The sequence below is a fragment of the Octodon degus genome, unplaced genomic scaffold (assembly GCF_000260255.1).
Source record: "Octodon degus isolate 3935 unplaced genomic scaffold, OctDeg1.0 scaffold00134, whole genome shotgun sequence".
Taxonomy (NCBI): domain Eukaryota; kingdom Metazoa; phylum Chordata; class Mammalia; order Rodentia; family Octodontidae; genus Octodon; species Octodon degus.
Genome location: NW_004524710.1, coordinates 7,140,679 through 7,159,427, shown reverse-complemented (window position 1 = coordinate 7,159,427; position 18,749 = coordinate 7,140,679). Strand labels below are relative to the sequence as shown.

Below are 18,749 nucleotides of genomic sequence, written 5' to 3'. Positions count from 1 at the left end.
TTGGGTCTGATAAGGTCAGTGAAATCCCCTCAGGATTTATCCTGAGATCCTGTACCTCAGATTGTAGAACCTTTGACAGTGTCAGCCATGTGGATGAGTCATGGCCATTGCTTGGCCAATGTTAAGAGCCTAGCTTTCCATGAAGGATCCAATTCATATGCAGAATGAATGGCAGTGATTAGACTCACTGATTTTGCCTGCAAATTGAGGATTGTGACAGTCACAGTCCAGGAGCTTCTGATGTTGAGATCCCTGTGGCCTGGTTCTCATCTCTCCAGATGTCTGGTGGTTTATTCATCTTGGATAAAATATCTGCTTAATAAAATTCACTTGCTGCAAATAATTTGAGTGAAGTTCTGTCCCTTGCAAAAGTATATTCTAAGGTAGTGCTATATTACCCCAGCTAGTTCTTGTCATGTATGGATGCCCAAGTTACTGTGCTACAAGAATAATTGCCATATTTAAGAAGCCATATATCACCTTTGAAAATATTTGGAAAGATAGAAGGAAAATACTGAAAATATATCTTGTTGCTCAAATTCTCCAAATATCATGGAAAATATTTTTAAAATATTCCACCTGATCACGTGAAGCAAATATTGTGCTGACATGGTGGCACCTTCCCTGTAATCTCAGCACTCAGGAGGCTTAAGCAGGACTGCTGTGAGTTCAAAACCAGTTTGAACTGCATAGTGAGACCCTGCCTCACAAAGATTTAAAGAAAGAAGAAGAAAAAGGAAAGTAACTATTGTTTAAGAATATACTTATGGCTGCTGTGCATCTTGCAGTACAATTGAAGTATTATAAATATCAAAATTAAATAACTTCCTTATAAAATGACGTTAAGAATCCTAACAGATAAAACTTCCAGAATTATTATTATTATTATTATTATATTTATTATTATTATTTTGGCAGAATCAGGGATTTAACTCAGGCCCTTGCACTTGCCAGGGAAACACTTCTTCTACTGAGCCATCTCCCTGGCCCCTCAGAGTTACTTTGTATAGGTAGTTTTTAAATGAAGGAACTATAAGAATAGACTAATAACGGATTTTTTTAAAGTTCTGACAACAAAATAAATATATTGCCTTCTTTGGACACATGTAGGTAGCAGCCTTAATTCCCAAATCTAACTCTATTGGATTTTTTCTTTTTTTTTAATTTTTTTGTCATTTAAAAAATCAGTATCTTCTTTGGAGAAATTATCATATAGTTTTAATGAGCTGGAGTTACTTGTATTTTTTCAGCCAATTTTTCCCATGGATGCAAAGCAATTGAAACAATCAGAAAAGCACACCCCAGCACACCTGATAGAAACTTACATGTCTGAGACTATGCAAAGATTTAATTGTGCAAGTACTACCAAGATCGAGAGTATTTGAAGTTTTCCTAGCTGACTTTATTGCCACATTTTTGTCATATACAATGATCACATTCATCATTTGGACTTTGTACCTGGACATAATATATCTTAATTCTGGTTTCCCACTCCCCCCTCCTCCCTTCCCCTCTCCATTGACAAAACTTTATATTTATTGATTCCTTCTCTTTTTAAAACTCCTCCCTTCCTTCCCTCTCCCTCCTTTGTTCCCCTTCTCATGTCAACATTTTCTTCCTACTTCTCAATACTTATCTTCCATTTTCAAAACTAAGCTGTCAGCCTCACCTTCCAGTGTGTGGAGGGGAAAGCCTGGTGGGTTGGAGTCGCAGCTGGGCACACGGCAGCATAAGCTGAAGCCTGGCACTTGGGATAATCTTATCATTAGAATTCCATGAATCATCTTACTTGTTTGGTGCAGTTTGATTAGATTCCTAGTATGGTTAATGTTTCGCCAGAACTAGTGTTCTTTTTCTGTACAGACTGGAGATTTAATTCGGCATTGAGAGTTTAGAAGTAAATCAACCATCAGTGAAAGGAAAAAAAATCTGAAAATATCACAACCCCAGCTTTACATCAGTTTTCAAAATGCGTACTTAAACTGATAACTCTTTATCATTATGTTTAGGCATTTGGAAGTTTTCCTGAATTTTTCCCTGTTGAGAGTGCTTGGTTGAGAGTGAAACAAAAACCTGGCTTATTTCTGTAAATGATGCTTGGGGTAGGTGGTATGGCAAAGGAGCTCGTCAAGATATAAGGTTTTATTAGCAGAGAAAAATATTGTTAAAAATTTTAACTTTCCCAAACTGTAAAGGATGTGCATATAAGATAATATTTCAGACTATTCTTGAAATCGTCATGTCAACTTTACTAAAATTGTCATTATTTCAGAGATTTTTGTGATATTTCATATTAACTGCCTACTTTCTGGGTCATCTATGCCTAATCTTTTTTTTTCTTTTTTGCTTAAAAAGATGTGTTAATTTCTTAGTCAGTTTAGTTAGCCTTAGTGCAGTTCTTCCTGCTCCATTAAAGATATTTTGAACATAGATTTTCCTCAAATTTCATAAATTGTCATTCAGAAATGAACACATAGAGCCCTTAACATTTATGTTTAAAATATAAGCAGTACCAGCAAAAATAAAACCTATAGGTTGGTAGCTCTTAAACTGTTACCACCATACCAATTAATAAATAAGAATAAGCAGAGAAAAGATCTTTAGTCAATTAAAAATATCCACAGCTTATGAGAAGTGTAGTTGCCTATCAGAATATCAGCTTGTCTAAGTTTTCCATCAGTCAGGAACAAAGCCATGAAATTTAGCATAAAGCTCTGTGGTATTTGTCAAAGCAGAGGCAAGGGACAAAGGTCCCCTGGAGACTAATGACAATTCTCCCTGAATACTACACTCTGGAGTTCCAGATGGTCAGGCTAGACCAAATGGCAGACCAGATGGAGGTTTTGCCCCTGGGTAGAGGGCGAATGTACAGAAAAGCATCCCAGGTCCTTCATAGGAGGACCTGTACATAAGGACAGACAACTAATGAACGCAGATCACATGTTCTTTATTCTAGTCTGAAATGATTTCTTGGGTACTGAGCCCTTGGATTGCTGCTCAGCGCTTCTAAAATCGTGTATGGAGCACACATCAGTGACAGAAATGTGATCACCTACTGAAAAGATAAAACCCTGGAAATTTAAGACATTCTTTCCTGAACTAAACTGAATTTTTTCTCTTGAAACTTCCACTTCATTCTGCTCCTTCGGGACATTAAGAATGTGAGCACTTGTATAGCAAGTCTTCCAAATATTCAAAGATACTTTGTATATGCCATTGATGAGATAAAGTCCAACAATAACAGGACAATCCATATATCAAAGGGTTTGTTTCAGATGGCAGAGTTTTGAACCTTCTGAAATAGAAAAGTTTGTTCATCCTGTATTTATTCATGACAGCTAAATCCTAAAGCTTGATAAGTCAGCTGATGAAACCACTTTCTCCCTTGAGCTGTTCATCTTCTCACTTATATAGGTATAGTTTGTGCAGTGTAGGAAAAGAAGCCAGGAGCAACATTCCTGAAACAAGCAATAGATTGGGGTGAGGCACAGGCCACTTTGTCAGTGTGGTGTTTTGACTAGAAAGTTCATTAGAATGCCAACAGTGGACAAGAGAGGCTTCTCTATTAATTAACATTGCCTGCATTGTCTTCTATTGGAACTGGAGACTCAGCAGTGTCAGGACATAGGTGCCTGAGGAATAAAGCCAACCCAGCCTCACGTGCTAGCTAAGTAAGTATGGTGTGGCCAGAAGTGCACAAGTAAGAAACAGGAGGAGGCTGGTGTGGCAAAATATCAGGAGAGCAAAGTGAACACCAACATCTACAGTATGTCAGGATAAAATGGAGTGACCAGATTGTTTGTGCCAGGAACTAGCAGAGAATGCAGAATCCAGGTAGAACCTTTCACTCTATCCATCCTCTGACATGGACAGCCCTGCCCAAGAGCTTGCTCTAGGAAATGGGCAGGGAGTTGATCTCCATCTAGGCTTTAATAGCTCTTTTGTGAAAAAGTGCAAATCAAGGCTTGCATATGAATGCTGTTTAAGAGAGAGATCTGATTTTCAAAAGGATTTGCAGGTCAAATGAGAGATGGATGGATCCAGAGAAACCATGAAGCTTCAGAAGAGAAGAATAAATTTTTTTAGTAGATTTTCCTCAACTTCTCATGTTTACTTGGCAGAAGACATGGTAAAGCAAGGATACTGTAGCAGGAAAGACTTTATTGATATGAGTGACAGAAATATCAGTTAAGCTGACTTCAGAAAATTTCTATCTGGCCCATGTGTCACATAATTCCAGAGGTAGGATTTGGGTTCTCTGGGGCAAGCTACTTAATCAGTGGCTTTAGGAATCCATCTTTTGTCATCTTTCCCCTTTTCTTTTCTGTCTTTTTTCTTGGGATGACCCAGTCACAAAGAGGTTAAGATGTCTACTAGAAGCTCAAGATTTAATATTGTTAATATTGTTATCATCAGCTTGGTAAACTCTCAGCTTCTTTCCTTTCTTTCCAATAATCCTGCAAAATTCTCATCCTGAATGGTGTTAGCATTCCTTGATCTCATGCTTATCCATGAACAAATCAACACTTTCTAGATTACGTAATGTAAGATGGGACTAGGACATAATTTTAGAATACAAGGGAGTAGATTCTGGGTAAGGCAAACGAGTCTCCTACAGGAGATTGGCAGAGAATTGATTATGAGATATGGTCCCACAACAACAAGACTTGCTTACTAAAGCTCACCTTATCATTTCATGCGTCAGAGAAAGACTTTCCTGTTCACCAAAAGGACACGGGATTTGTCCCTGCTGAGTGTGGGGTCAATCACAAAGTTACCAAAGTAGACTAAGAGCTGTCCAGGGTCCTGGAAGTTTCCACCACCCCCTTCTGATCAGGTGATTGTGTCTGTTACCAGAAGTTCTACTTTCCACCTCCAACCACCAGGAGGAGCAATTCTTTTAGGCCAAAACCATGTTTCCTGTGGTCCTGCCAGCTCTTGCTATTTTCAGGGATTGTCACACCTTTTTGCACAGGTCTTTGCCCCCTAGCCTTTCTCTATCATTGCCACCTTAGTTTAGCTATCCTAGACAGTTCTCACATTACCTTTATTTTTTGAGAACTTAAAAATTAGAATCATATATGTGGCTAGGAGAAAGACTACTTCAATTTCCATAGAAATTGAAAACTGAAGTGTTAAACTCTAAGCATGACTCATTCTTATGTATTATTACAGAGCATCTAGTTATTGGATGTTCTTAGTCATTAGATTTCCTTATTATTCACCCATTTTTAGATGCATCTTCGCTTCAATAACTACCTAGGCCTATGCATTTTCTTGAAGCATCTTTTCCTCTAGATTCTAAAGATATAGAGAAAAAAGAAACACACACTATTCTCTGAGATTTCTTCTTGAAACTCTTGCTGTCCTGTGAAGGGATTGCTTTGGCAATATTGCTATTTCTTTCCCAACAAGCCACTCCACAGCCTTCAGTGTAGATGGGTGTGAGAGTCTCTCTATTCAGTAAGAGTGTGAAAGAAACAAATAAAACTCCACTTTACAATTAAAATCAACAAAGTTTTGGTATTGATAAAGCAGAAAATTTTAAGGAATTTTTTTCAAGTGACATAAAAAGGATATATCCAGTTATAATTTCAGAAATAATTTGTCTCCAATTATCTCTGACAAAGAGGACAGTAAAACCAAAAATTTTCTCAAGGTAGTTCATATATAATAACTTACAAAATAACTTTTAAAGGAGATATAGAAATGAATAGGGAAATAATTTTTTTTTTCAAATCAAATTTGTAGGACAGTTTCAATAATTAACACATTGCATACATTCTTCCTAGTGGTTAGGGAAATAAAATTTTTGAATGACTATTGCTAGACAATTACTTGAACCATTTTTATACTCCAAAACATTGCAAAAGAGAAAGTATTATTAGATCATCACCATTATCATCATCATTCACAAGATACAGTTAAGTATTTTCAACAGAATGTCAAAAACCTTGACCAGAGTAGTTCAGGCAATGTATGCCAATGACTGAAATTTTCCCAGGTCTGCCTCAAAACAAAACTTGGACACCATTGCCATGCCACCTCAATAACATTTCCTATTTTAAAGTATTTGGCGTATCAGAAATGAAAGTATTTTAAGGCTAGTTTTAAAAAAATCACATTAAGGTATTTCTTGATGAAAACAGGGTTAATTCTTTCCAGCAGTAGAATATATTTGGATATACAGTATAAAGGTAATTACTTTAATTGCTACCTTTATCTCTCCTCTTTTTATACCTATTATGTAGGGTTTTTTCAGTGTGGGAGTTGCTTCAGTGTAGAAATGTTATTCTTTTTTTTTTTTGTGGACATTATTTCCATTCTTTGCACACTTCTCTTCACGCTATCCTACCTTTATACCTGGAATTTATCTTCTACTTTTAGACTGGCTCTTTACCACCCTCCTTTCCATCACTTCATGTTTGCTTTATTTTTCCCGTTGTTCTCCAGAGTGCTCACAGAGTTTCATGGTTTTCTTTAATCATTTGTATTAAAGGACTTTCATTTCAAACACATTCAGTATTTTTCATATTTTACTCATGCCTAGAGGATTATTTTCTTGTGTCCTCTATCCATCCCTATAAAGATCTTGAAATCTCTTTCTGCTCCTCATCCTCCTTCTTCTTACTCCTCCTCCTCCTTCTCTCCTTTGCAGCGCTGAGAATTGAACTCAGGGTCTCCTGCATGTTAAGCAACACTGTACCACAAGCCACACCCCCAGCCCTTGAAGTACCTTCTGATCTTAATTGGACTCTCATCCTAATATCCATGATACAGTTGTTTATGGTAAGCCAACATCAATTAGGGCTAAAAATAAAAAGTCTTTTGGGGAATCTAGGTGAATTATTTATTCATGGAATGCAGTGTTTTTTCTAACCTCCCCAATATCTACCAAATGGATGAAGTCAATTCAATAAAAAGGTAACATCAATTTCTTTAAAATATATAGTACTCACTTCTTAAATAGTTTCTTCCCCCACTGAAGGCACCAACAAATTCTATTTTTTTTAATTCTTCACATCACTATATAAGCTCTCAGTCTTAAGAATGGTCAGTTTGGTGGGACAGTTACAAGTGTTTTCTCTAAGACTCCAAGATTTCAGAATTCTTAATGAATATAGGTTATAAATAGCTTGAAATCATTACTTCCTTTTAAGGAAAATATTTTCTCTTATCGCTATGGCATGAATGTTTGTGTCCCTCAAAATTCCTCTGTTGAAATCTAACCCCCAGGATGACATCATCAGGAGGACAACCTTTGGGGGTGCTTTGCTCATGAAGGTGTCAGCCTGACAAAGTGGGATTGGAGCACTTATAAAATAGCTCTGGGGAGCTTATGCACTCCTCCCACCATATGGATTATGGAGAAGGTGCCACCCATAGGCAGCAGGTCCTCATCACATGCTGAGTCTTCTTGGGCCTTGATCCTGAACTGTGAGACATATATTTATGTTGTTTATGAATTATTCAGTCCATAGTATTTTTGAGCAACTGAAGAAGTCTAAGATATCTTTGAACAATATGATATAAATAATACAATATTACTATAAAAAGAATTAAAACAATAATATATAAAAGAAGTACAAACAGAAAACACCTGAAATCCTAATATCCTGAGATAAATACCAATGATGTTTTCTTACTGTGACTTCTAACATATTCATTCTATTTTAATCATAAGGAACTATTTTCTTTCCACTCTCTTTCTTTTTCACATCCTCTACTCTCTCTCTCTCTCTCTCTCTCTCTCTCTCTCTCTCTCTCTCTCTCAAGATTTCTGTTCCATGAAATCCTTCCCTGACTTGCCTTATTAAATTAAATTTGCTCCTCTGTATTTTCACTGTAATGTGAACTTCTCTCTATAGTACTTCTACATCAGTTATGCTTTTATTTGATTAGTGTTCACCTCCCCTGATCTAAGTTCTGTGAAGGCAGAAATTATGACTGTTATGCTTTCTGTTGATTTCTAGCACAGAGTCCAACACACATTGTGATCCCAAGAAATATCTTAGGTGAGAGGGGATACTTTCCTGCCTTCCTGTACCCTGTGTTTCATCTTTTACTTGAATAGTTTTGCCTGTACCCTGCACGACAATGTTTTCCAAGGCATGAAGTTTATCCATCTGCATAGAAACAGTGTTGCAGTGTGGAAAGGTCTCAGAACTTGCCAGTTAGTCTTATGGCTCTCTACTGCCCAGCTGTGAGATTTTTGGGTGGCCATTTCTCTTCATTGGGTCATAATTTAATTGACTGGAAAAGGGAGTGAATGTAAGGACCAATTCTGCAAGGTGTGCCAATTTGGGTGGGTGTATATTGAACATCTGTATCTGTATATCTGTATCTACTAACCCATAAAAATGAAAAGTATTAAGATGTATCCACCAACTTTTCTTGCTTTCTTGGTTCATCTTGTTTCTCTAAATATAATTATAATTAATGCCTTTCTAAGGTACCATTTAATTATGCCATATGTTCTGGTGAGTCTTTGTTATTGGCTTCATTAGCATCTTATTCTCGTCTCCAAATCTAATTGTCAGCTCCTTTACAGCAAGGACTATTACCCTGTGCAACTTTTAGCGATCACTGTAATTCATTCAATGAGGACATGTTTAATTGATTGATTGATTGATTGATATAGATGTATTAAATCCTGATTAGATGTAGGAAAATCCTATAAATACATATTGCTGGTGGCTTACAGTTTAGACCCTAGCTGACTTCACAGAAAGTGTAAGGCTATTGATAGATTTTATGAAGTAAAAAAAAAAAGATTGATTCTTTTTGTTTTGGAGCAGAGTAAATGACAAATTCGGCTTTAGACTTTGAATTACATTTAAGAAGTTTCAGATTATTTCTCTTTTAAAACAATATTCTACTCTCACAAATTAAAATCCATGAAGCATAATTTGATGTCAGTGTGGATTAATTCCATATTTAGCAGACAAAATATATGAACAAATGAATTTCTTTTTCCTAATATAATTAGTAACTTCATTTTCATGCAAAATGTTCTCATTACTTAAGCAAAAGCACCTACTATATGCTATATTATATAGTCTCTTTCCTGGTTTTATAAAGGCTTCTTAGTAGGGATAATGTGGGCTAAATAGCAAAAGCTTTTAGCAATTAACCCAGAATCTAATAGAAGCTGAGCATGATTATCAGTTGAACATTAGTATTCATGTCTCTCATTCACTTATTGGTTTTGTAGTTTGATTTTATTCTTAAGCTTTTCTGGGAATCTAATTTAATCAATTTAAAATTAAATACAGTGATTCAGAATAATTAGAAATCTACCTAAAGTGGGCCAGAGGAGTTTGACAATTTGCATAACTCATTTGCTCTCCATTTTCCTATCCTCCCTGCCAACAGGTTGAAATGGCTAAGTAATGGCCTGAGGATGGCACAGGACTGCTTTCTCTGTTTTCTTTCTTTCCATTTAAAAAACTGAATAGATCATAAAATTTGAGCATCATTATTCTACTTGAGTCTTCAGTATCTAAGAAGCTAGTCATTTATTGTCTATTCCTTTATTTGTTCGATAACATTTATTAATAATCTACAATGGATATTACATACCATATATTATGCATGAATGAATAAATATTGCTCTATATTTAAAAGCAACCAACACTGATGGATGCCAAATTTATTTTAAATATCCCATAGAAGATGATATTTTGTTAGAGACTGTAGCACCTACTTCTTAAAATTAAGGCACTCGAGAAGGCATTGTCATGCATTAGTATTATTGCCCAATAAGACTTCCATAATTCATGTCTATCTTTAACCCAGGTTCTTTATAGTATTATGCATGTATGCATTTATGTATGTGTTCATTTATTACAGGAGAAATAGTTTCTCTAGCTCACAGTTTGTGGAGATTTCAGTCTATACTTAGCTGGCTCCACAGCAGGATGGCATGGCAGAGGGGCCCTGCAGAAGAGAAGTAGTTCATAGTGGGCACAACCTAGCAAAGCAAGCAAGCAAGCAAGCACTTTATATTATCTTATTCTTGGGTATTAAATGCAATTTAATATGTTAGTGCTTTTACTTCTTTACCAAAAGCCATTGCATTTCAATGATTTTAACCTATCTTTTAACAAAAACTAGGATGTCTAAAAGTTATTAATGGTAGAGTAACTGTTAACAAATAGCTCTAGAAAGCCACAGTTGTCTATGTAATGTGTTAATTGCAGGGAGGTGGCCTATCTTACTTTGGCCAGATGTCAACCATATAAGAAAATAATATAGATGGGGAAATAGAATTCTATTACTTAAAAATGACTGATCAGAAGCTCTTCTGTGGATTCACTGCAAATTGAATATAAAAAATACCATTTACGCCAATTTAAACTCAAGTTTAAAAATATAAGTAGAAGTAATAGCATTTTGTGTGATGTCTCTGAGTTCCTTCCTCTGTCTGATCTCTGACCTCTCTGTCTCTCTGTCTCTGTCTTTCATTCTCTCTCTCTCTCTCTCTCTCTCTCTCTCTCTCTCTCTCTCCATCCCCTTCTCCAATGTTGGTATTGACCAGTTGCTGTGCCTACACAGAAAATATATGAAAAACTCACTTAAATTAGACTACACTATAAATGGTATATACTCATCAAATTTTTGTTTTGTTACTTAATATAACTGTCTCTTCACATTTCTGTATTATGAATTTGTAATCCTGGATTTTGGCCCATTATATTTTGCATTTTAAAATATCATTATTGTCCGTGAAGCTAATTATATGTATGTCCTAGTTCATTAATGAAAATTCATATACAGTATATCTGCAAAATAGAGTATATTCAGAGAGTCATATTTCAGTGAAAAGATCTGCACTTTTTTATTTATTTGGGTTGAATATACAACACACTGTTATCTTAACTGTATTCTACCAGAACTATACTTTGGGGTAATGAAACTGTCTAGATTTCAAACTCCGTGACAGAAACCACCTTAAATTTCTGAACTTGATGTTTTATTTAAAGTTTTCGCACATGTTTTCTTAATCTAGATAACAATTTTGAACATTACAAATAAAATGTTTTAGACATTGTGTGTTTTTATTTTTGTTGGAATTGAGGAAGAATGATATCAGACTTTCAATATTTTGTGCCAAAACAGCACAGAACCACTATTCATCTTACCCCTAACTTCTAAATCAGTCATAAGCCTTTAATGAATCATTTTATACCACTTACTCTTTAACACAAAACAATTTAAACATTGCAAGAGGCTGTCACAAAAGCCCACTGAAGTTTCTTAAGAAATCGAGAGGAAGAGGATTGAGGCGATTAGGCTAAAAGAGGGAGCTCTTTCATTAGAACTCTGAAGTCAGTCCATTTGTACCTCAACCTGTGAGGTCAATTGTCTTGTCTATCCAAATGAGCTGTGCCATTCTTACATCTAGAGACTGTTGAGTGTTTGTACAGATATAGTACTAGGTATGAGGGATATAGTGCTGAATAGAAGAAGTATAGTTTAATGCAGAAAAAAGTTGAGGAATAACTTCACTAGCAGACAAATGCAGTGCTTTGACTGAAGAGAAATGGATGCATGCCAGCTTCTCAATCACTGCCATAGAACAATGAAGGACTGGGGGGTGTAGCTCATAGATAGAATACTTACCTACAATTGTGTAAGGGGCTTTGGGTCCATCTCCAATGCTACCAATTAGCAGAAGTGACTTTAAGTCTGAGACATGAGCTACTGGAGAGGTACAGATGTGGGTGGGGATGGAGACAATGAGGTTTTTGGATAAAAAGAAGAGCATGTGTGGAGAACTGTAGGTGAAAATATGTGGCTTGTGGTCACTCAGCCTGCCTCAAGCACCAGAGTACAAGAAAACGATAGTGAAGGTGGCCAGCAGGGCAACTGGTCCTCACTGGGAAAGACCTGAGGGCCAGTGGGCGTTCAGATGTCTCCTCTCGGGTCAGTTCAGAGCCCAGGAAGCATCTTACCTGGGGATGTGTCTGGATTAGTCCTGTGTTTTAGATAGCTAGATTTCCCCACAGTGAGGAAAAATGATGGGAGGCCACAAGGCTGAATCAGGAAAAGCAGCTAAGAGCTGCTATATCTGGCCTTGGAAAACTGCTTTCTAGATCATCATTTTAGAGGATCTGTGCCTCTCATCTTCCTGAGTTACCTTAAATCTTTCTGATCTGAAAAGGGCCTGGATGATAATTGTTCTGCACTGTAAAGCAATAATAATGGTCAAAACAAATGGATTATTTACCATATTCCCATCTAGGTAGTTTCTAGTCACAGGTGCTAAATCTTTGTAGCAAGCCTGTGGTTGACCCCATTCTGCACAGGAGCATAATGAGCCACAGTGCAGTTAGTTCAGAACTTTCCTGAAGTCACAGGAGAGTATGATTTGAGTCTGGGCCATCTGCCTCTGAACCACTGTATTCCACAGAGGCTCTTGCCAAGTCTTTGTTCAATGGTTTTCAGTTTGGCAAAGGAGAAATCATTCTGTTTCCAAAGGCTCTGGCCAAACAAACTTTCTGAAGCTTTACTATCAGTGAATATTAAGTGCAGCTAATAATAAGCACTGGAGGAAAATTGTGAAAGCTTGTGAACAAATTTTAAGATGCAGTTAGTCTTCTGGCCAAGGAAAGTGCTACATAAACATGTGATATTTGACTGGGGTTAGTAGTACTTGTAAGTCAGAGCTACATGACACTCAAATTCTTTGCTCGTTTCTGCTTTCTGTCATCAGGACTGGCGGAAATAATGGTGGTGACAGAGTCAGGTGAGTCACTCAGTTCCTTGAACACTAGCTCTCCTTTGGGGGATGTTGTTGGGAGCTATGCAGTGGCATAGGTATCCTTAGTTAATGGAATTTAGTATTTCAAGACGTGGTATTAAGGAAGAATAAAATGGTAATGAAAAGCTTCTGGAACTGTGATAATGCACCTTTTAGAGCTTTCAATATAAAAACAGCGCACTGTTGCACACCTGCTGTAGGTTTGCCACCAGTGTTCTAGAACAACAAAGGACTGAGAGGTATAGCTCATAGAGACAGGGCTTACCTAGAATGTATTAAGTGACTCTTCAGTCCATCCCCAATGCTGTCAAAGAATTAATTTTTTAAAACATCATACCAGACTGGGCCGGTGAGATAGCTCTGTGGACTAAGCACCTCCTTTGGCAAACACAAGGACCAGAGTTCGATCCCTGGTCCCACATGCCACACCAGCCTCACACCCAGAGCACATGAGCTGCTACCAAGTCTGGGCATGGTGGTTCATGCCCGTAATCCCAGCACTGGGAAGGCTGAAAAACAGGAGGATCACTACAAGTCCGAGCTGCGTAGTGAGACCCTCTACCAAATACATAAGTGTAAATAAATATGGTAGTAGATCAAGTAGTTCAAATCGTTATCTGAAAAACAGTGTGTAGAAATGATCAATGTTGGGTAGAAAACCCTGCAAGATTAGTATCTCTTCCTGCCTGGAGAGATGTAGAAATGTGAGTCCCAGCTGGCAGGGATCAATCGCCTTTTCTTTAGAATGTAACAATATCTTATAACAACACTTTTTTTGAAAAGAGAAATTAGCATAGTCAAGGCATGGACAGGGCTTGGGGTTGCAAGAACCTTCACTGCAGTAGAAATGGGAGAATGCTGGAGACTCGTGGAACTTCTAGATGTCATCTAAGCACGGGATTTGAGAGCTGCCATTCGCAGCTGGTGCTCTGCATACCACTGTGTTTTCTCTAGTATTTAATTTAGCAGCAGTGGAAGTGGTCTGGGACTTATTTTCAAGGACAGCAAGAAAAAAGGAGAATTAGACAGACAGTATTACAGTATTAGGCTACAGAACCCTCTGGATGGACAATGGGAGGTGGCAACTCTGGGAGTTGAAGGAAAGCTATCTGAGTCCTGGCAGTGAAGTTGGACGGGGAAGACGGCTCAAGCCAAGGCAGTAATCTGGAGGATTCAGTAATCAGCTATACAGTGCTACAGTGGGGATCACACACGTTAGCTAAGTGATCCTCCTTCTTCTGACCTCAAAGGTCATCTTTTTGCAAGGCACATGCCTGTGATCCCAGAGCTGTGGGAAACTGAGGCAAGAGGACTGCAAATTCAATTTCAGCCCAGGAAAATTAGTGAGACTCTGTCTCCAAATAAATGGGGCTGGAAATACAGTTCAGGGCAAAGTCATTGTGTTTGATTCCCCGTGCCACCAAAAATAAAATCAAGTCCCCTTTTTCCTAGGGCTGCAAGTCATATACACAAATCGACATGCCTACCAAGTAGATGCTATGCTGCTGTTGCCTCTTTTGAATTTTTCCACTATTTTTCATTTCTTAAAGACAAGTGCCGGTGTGGAGGAGCGTTGGTTAAGATGCACCTCACATTGTAGACACTGTGGAGGAAAATCTTCAGCAGGCTCTCAAGGGCCTGGCTGTGTGGGTGGGTTCTTTGGTTGCTGTTCTCTGTTTGTTTTATGTGGGCTGAAACAGCTTTTCTTCTAGCTCTTCAAATGAAGCTCTTCAAATGAAGCCCAGGCTGTCCAGCCTCACGCTGTAGGCCATTAGCACTTCTTAACCACACTTGGAGGCTTTCCCTCTCTAGAGCATTTTCTGTAAGATCGGAGAGTACCAAAACAATGCTGTCATTTAATAGCTAGAGGGGTTCTCCCTTTATTATCTCAGGACATTATATATAATTTTTATGGTGTGTGTCTTGAGTGTTACGAAAGTTGCTGTGCATAGTATAAATTATTATAAGGTAGTGATTGTAAGTGATGAAAAATTTGTCTTAGAATGAGGCAAAAAGGAAAGAAACATGAAATTTTTACCCTACAGTACCCCACCCAGCATCACTGCTGTGGTTGAGCAGATGCATCGTGGTTCTGTTTTTCCCTCCATGTCCAAGAATGGTATGAAGCAAACATCTCCCAAGCAAAGGAGAGAGGAGTCCTTTTGTGCTTCCTCCAACTGCTTTTATCTTCTAAGTTCTGAAGCAGCTATGATCACCCAGGTCATGAATGTAAGAGCTTTAACATTGCTTAGCATGGGGCTCAGAAACACATTTCATGACTTTGCATAAGTCTCAATATACATTGTTAAAAAAAGTTGGTCATGACATGCTCACCAACCAGCAGAGTAAGACACACCTGGGCAACAAGACTCCAAGGATAATTTTGACACTGAATCCTGGGATTTGCTTTGTCCCACTTAAACACATATGTTTTGAGCATTGGCTGTGGGCAAGAAACTGTGCAAGTGAGCCTCTAGCATCACTGCGGCAATCAGAATTTCTTTCTGATATAGATGTTTCTTTTTATGTCTTTACGCTACTAACTTAAAAAAAAGAAAAGAAAAGAAAAGAAAACCCCTGCTTGGCCAAGAAACTTTTAGACTAAGACTTTCACTTTACATTTGAGTGGACTGAGATCCAAGAGGTGAAGTAACTCCCCAAATTTATGACTGACTGCACCTGAGCCAGAACCATGTCTCCTGAATCTCTCTCTCCCTCTTTCTTCTGTCATATACATTATCTTTATTGGGAATCTCAGGTGTGAAGGAAAGGGGAATAAGTTATTTTTCCATAACCTATTTTTATTTTGAGCCTTCATTCTAAAAGTGGGTGAGAATTTGTATTAGTCATTTTAGAGTCACTCCTCATCATGTTTGGGGGCTGTGTAGAAGTCTCTCGGACATGACCTAGTACAAAATCACGAACCAGGATGGGCGTCTCCTCTCTCTGCTCATAGTGAATCCACGATGTGTCTTTGTTCCCTCCTGAGATTTTGTTATTATTCCAGGCAAGTCCTATATATTCCCTCTAGCCCTTCACAAGCTGGCCAGCTCTCTGTGCAATGTATCCACTACTCTAACATCCTGAAAATCCCTATTGTCTTCCCAAATTAGTTCCTGATGTTGGTGATTCAGCACAACTACCTTAGGCCTTTCTTCCCAGACATACCAGCAGAGGCGCCTGCAGTACCATGCCCATTGCCAAGAGCATAGTCTTTTTGTGGCATTGGATGACAAACGCCTCTGTGGCCAGATCCTGCCTATTGTTCCTGTCTAAACTCTAAGGTTCTCCCACTACCAAGATGACTGCCATGACCACTTCAACCTTTCAGATTTGGCCTGAGGAGAAGAGAGCTTCAAGGTCCCTTTTCTTAAGGATGCAGCGGAATCTTAGCTGTTCTTTCCTCCTCTGAAATTGTGAATATTTTATCGAGTGGAAGAAAAGAAAGGATTGGCTGTCAGATCTATTCATTCATAAGCCCTTATAAAGCTAATTATCCTGTACACATATTGGAAATAAGAGACTAATAGCCAATGAACATATAAACCATGTAAGACAGTTGTACGAAGTCAAGGTGCACTTTTAAGCACATTGTTCACACTGGGCTGCAAGTTTTTATTTCTTTTTTCCTATTTTTTTTTACTTTTACACACACACACATACACACACATTTGGAGAGAGAGAGACAAAGAGATAGACAGAGAGAGAGAGAGAGAGAGAGAGAGAGAGAGAGAGAGAGAGAGAGAGAGAGAGAATGCAATATTTAAGCTGGTGTGTCTGAGTTACTTCACATTCTCGGCTTCATCCTTTTTCCTACTAATGTCACATTTATCATTCTTTTTGGCACAGTAGATCTCCATTGTGTATAAATATCTCATTTTAAAAAAAGAGATCAAATGGAATTTATACGTTTAGTTTTTTGAGAAATCTGCTCGCTGATTTTCTTTGTGGTTGCATCAGTTTAAAGTCCCACCAACAGAGAAGGATCCCTTCTTCTCACAGCCTTGGCAGCATTTCTGATTGGTGGATTTGTTGGTGGTAGCTGTTCTTTCTGGAGTGAGATGGAATTTCAATGTTGTTTTAATTTGCATTTCTTGAATGGCTAGCAATGTTAAACATTTTTTCATGTATGTATTGGCTGTGTATTTATACATCTGAAAAAGGACTGCTTTTTTTAGATGCCCATTTTTATTGAGTCTTTAAATTTTGGGGTCCTAATCTTTTTTCAGTTCTTTATATATTCTAGATATTAGTTATTTGTCTGGAGAGTACCTGGTAAAAATTTTTAGCCATTCTTTACTTTGTCTCTCCACTCTGTTACAGGTTTCCTTGCTGTGCTGAAGCTTTTAATTTGTTGTGATTAATTGATTCTTGGTATTATCTCTTGTGCAACCTTCAGAAAGTCTTTCCTTAGACCTATGTCTTGAAGAGTTTTTACTGATTTTGTCAACCAGAAAATTAAGTGTTTCTGGTCTAATGTTTAGACTTTAATCCATTTTCATTTTAGTTTGCCTCACAGTGAGAGATAAGGATCCAGTTTTAGCCATCCACCTGTGGATAGCCAGTCTTCCCAACACCATGTGTTGGAGATGCTAACCTTCCTCCAGCAAAGCGATTTGGCCTCTTTGTCAATAATAACATATCTAAGTGCCTGGAGTTGTTTCTGTATCTTCTATTTGTCCCATTGATTCATGAGTCTGTTTCATATTTTTCCCTGTACCATGCTGTTTTTATCACTGTAGCTTTGCAGTATAACTTGAAATCTGGAATTGTAAGTTTGCCTTGCCATTGTTGTTCAGAAATGCTTTTGCTATTCTCGGTCTCTTCTGATTCCACATGAATTTTAAAATTGCTTTTGCCAGAGCACAACTGAAATAAAGGCATAGATTTGTGTATTGGACTGGGACCTGTCACTGACTATTGGTTCCAGAAGAATAATATAAAAGTTAAGTTTAATTTGAGGGTTAGGAACTATACGTGTGCTGAAGGCAGGGAAGACTGTAATATAAAGAAAAAATTATTGGAATATTGCAGAGGACACATAAGACAGTTGTGCTGCATGTGAGATTGAAATTTTTGAGGCTCTTATTCTATGAGAGAATTTCCTTCGTTTGTGTTGCCTATGGCAGTCCAGAGAAGTAACCACATGATCTTGCATTGTTTTTAATTTTTTAAATGCTTTCGGAGCTGTTAAATTCTCATCACACTTAAGTGGAAAACACTGATATTTTCCACATACCCCTGCTGCTACACAGGGACAATCTCCCTTGTTGCTCAAATCCTTCACTGAGCTTCGTGTTACAGCTGGTGGCCACACTGACACAACAGCAACACCCGGAGCCCACAGTTTGCATTTTAATTCACTCTTGGTTCTTTGAATTCTATGGATTCTATGGGAAAATTTTTCCATTTGTATACTGCAGAGTCCTTTCACTACACCAAAAGTCCTCTGTTCTGTTTCAGATATTCTATCTCATCCTGGAGACTGCTATTTTTTTTCAGTAGACCATTTACTTTGCTGAGTAGAAGTTGATTAGTTTATTGCTGCTCAGTTTTCTATAATTCCTATCATGGCTCTGCTCTTTTGGTCGTGTCCAATAAACCATTGTCATGACCAACATCAATAACACTTTTTCTGTGTTTTTTTTTTCCAGATGCTTCATTTTCCAGTTTTTATTTATCTTTAATCCCTTTCAAACTATTTACTTCAGAAGGGATCAATGGTCCAACGATATGTGTTTGCCTGTGGATGTACAGTTTTTCTAATAATATCTTTTAACAATATCATTCTTCACCTCCAATATGTTCTGTACCTTTAATAAAATGCCAATTGACTGCCAAAAAAAAATTCCTTTTGCCAGCTCTATAAGTAATATTAGCATCATTAGTATTTTGATTGAGATTGCAATAAATCTGTATGGCAATTTTGGAAGTATGGCCATTTTAATATATTGGTTCTTCCTATCTGTGAGCAAAGGATAGC

The 18,749-nt window shown here is 37.6% G+C and overlaps 1 protein-coding gene across 1 annotated transcript in view; it reads left to right on the top strand.

Moving 5' to 3' along the window:
- Positions 1 to 18,749, top strand: part of Necab1 (N-terminal EF-hand calcium binding protein 1) — a 170,743-nt gene that overhangs the window by 43,664 nt on the left and 108,330 nt on the right. Inside the window, exon 4 of the mRNA XM_004641319.2 lies at positions 16,691 to 16,716. Coding sequence (XP_004641376.1) covers positions 16,691 to 16,716 — 26 coding nt within the window. The remainder of the gene's footprint in view (positions 1 to 16,690; positions 16,717 to 18,749) is intronic.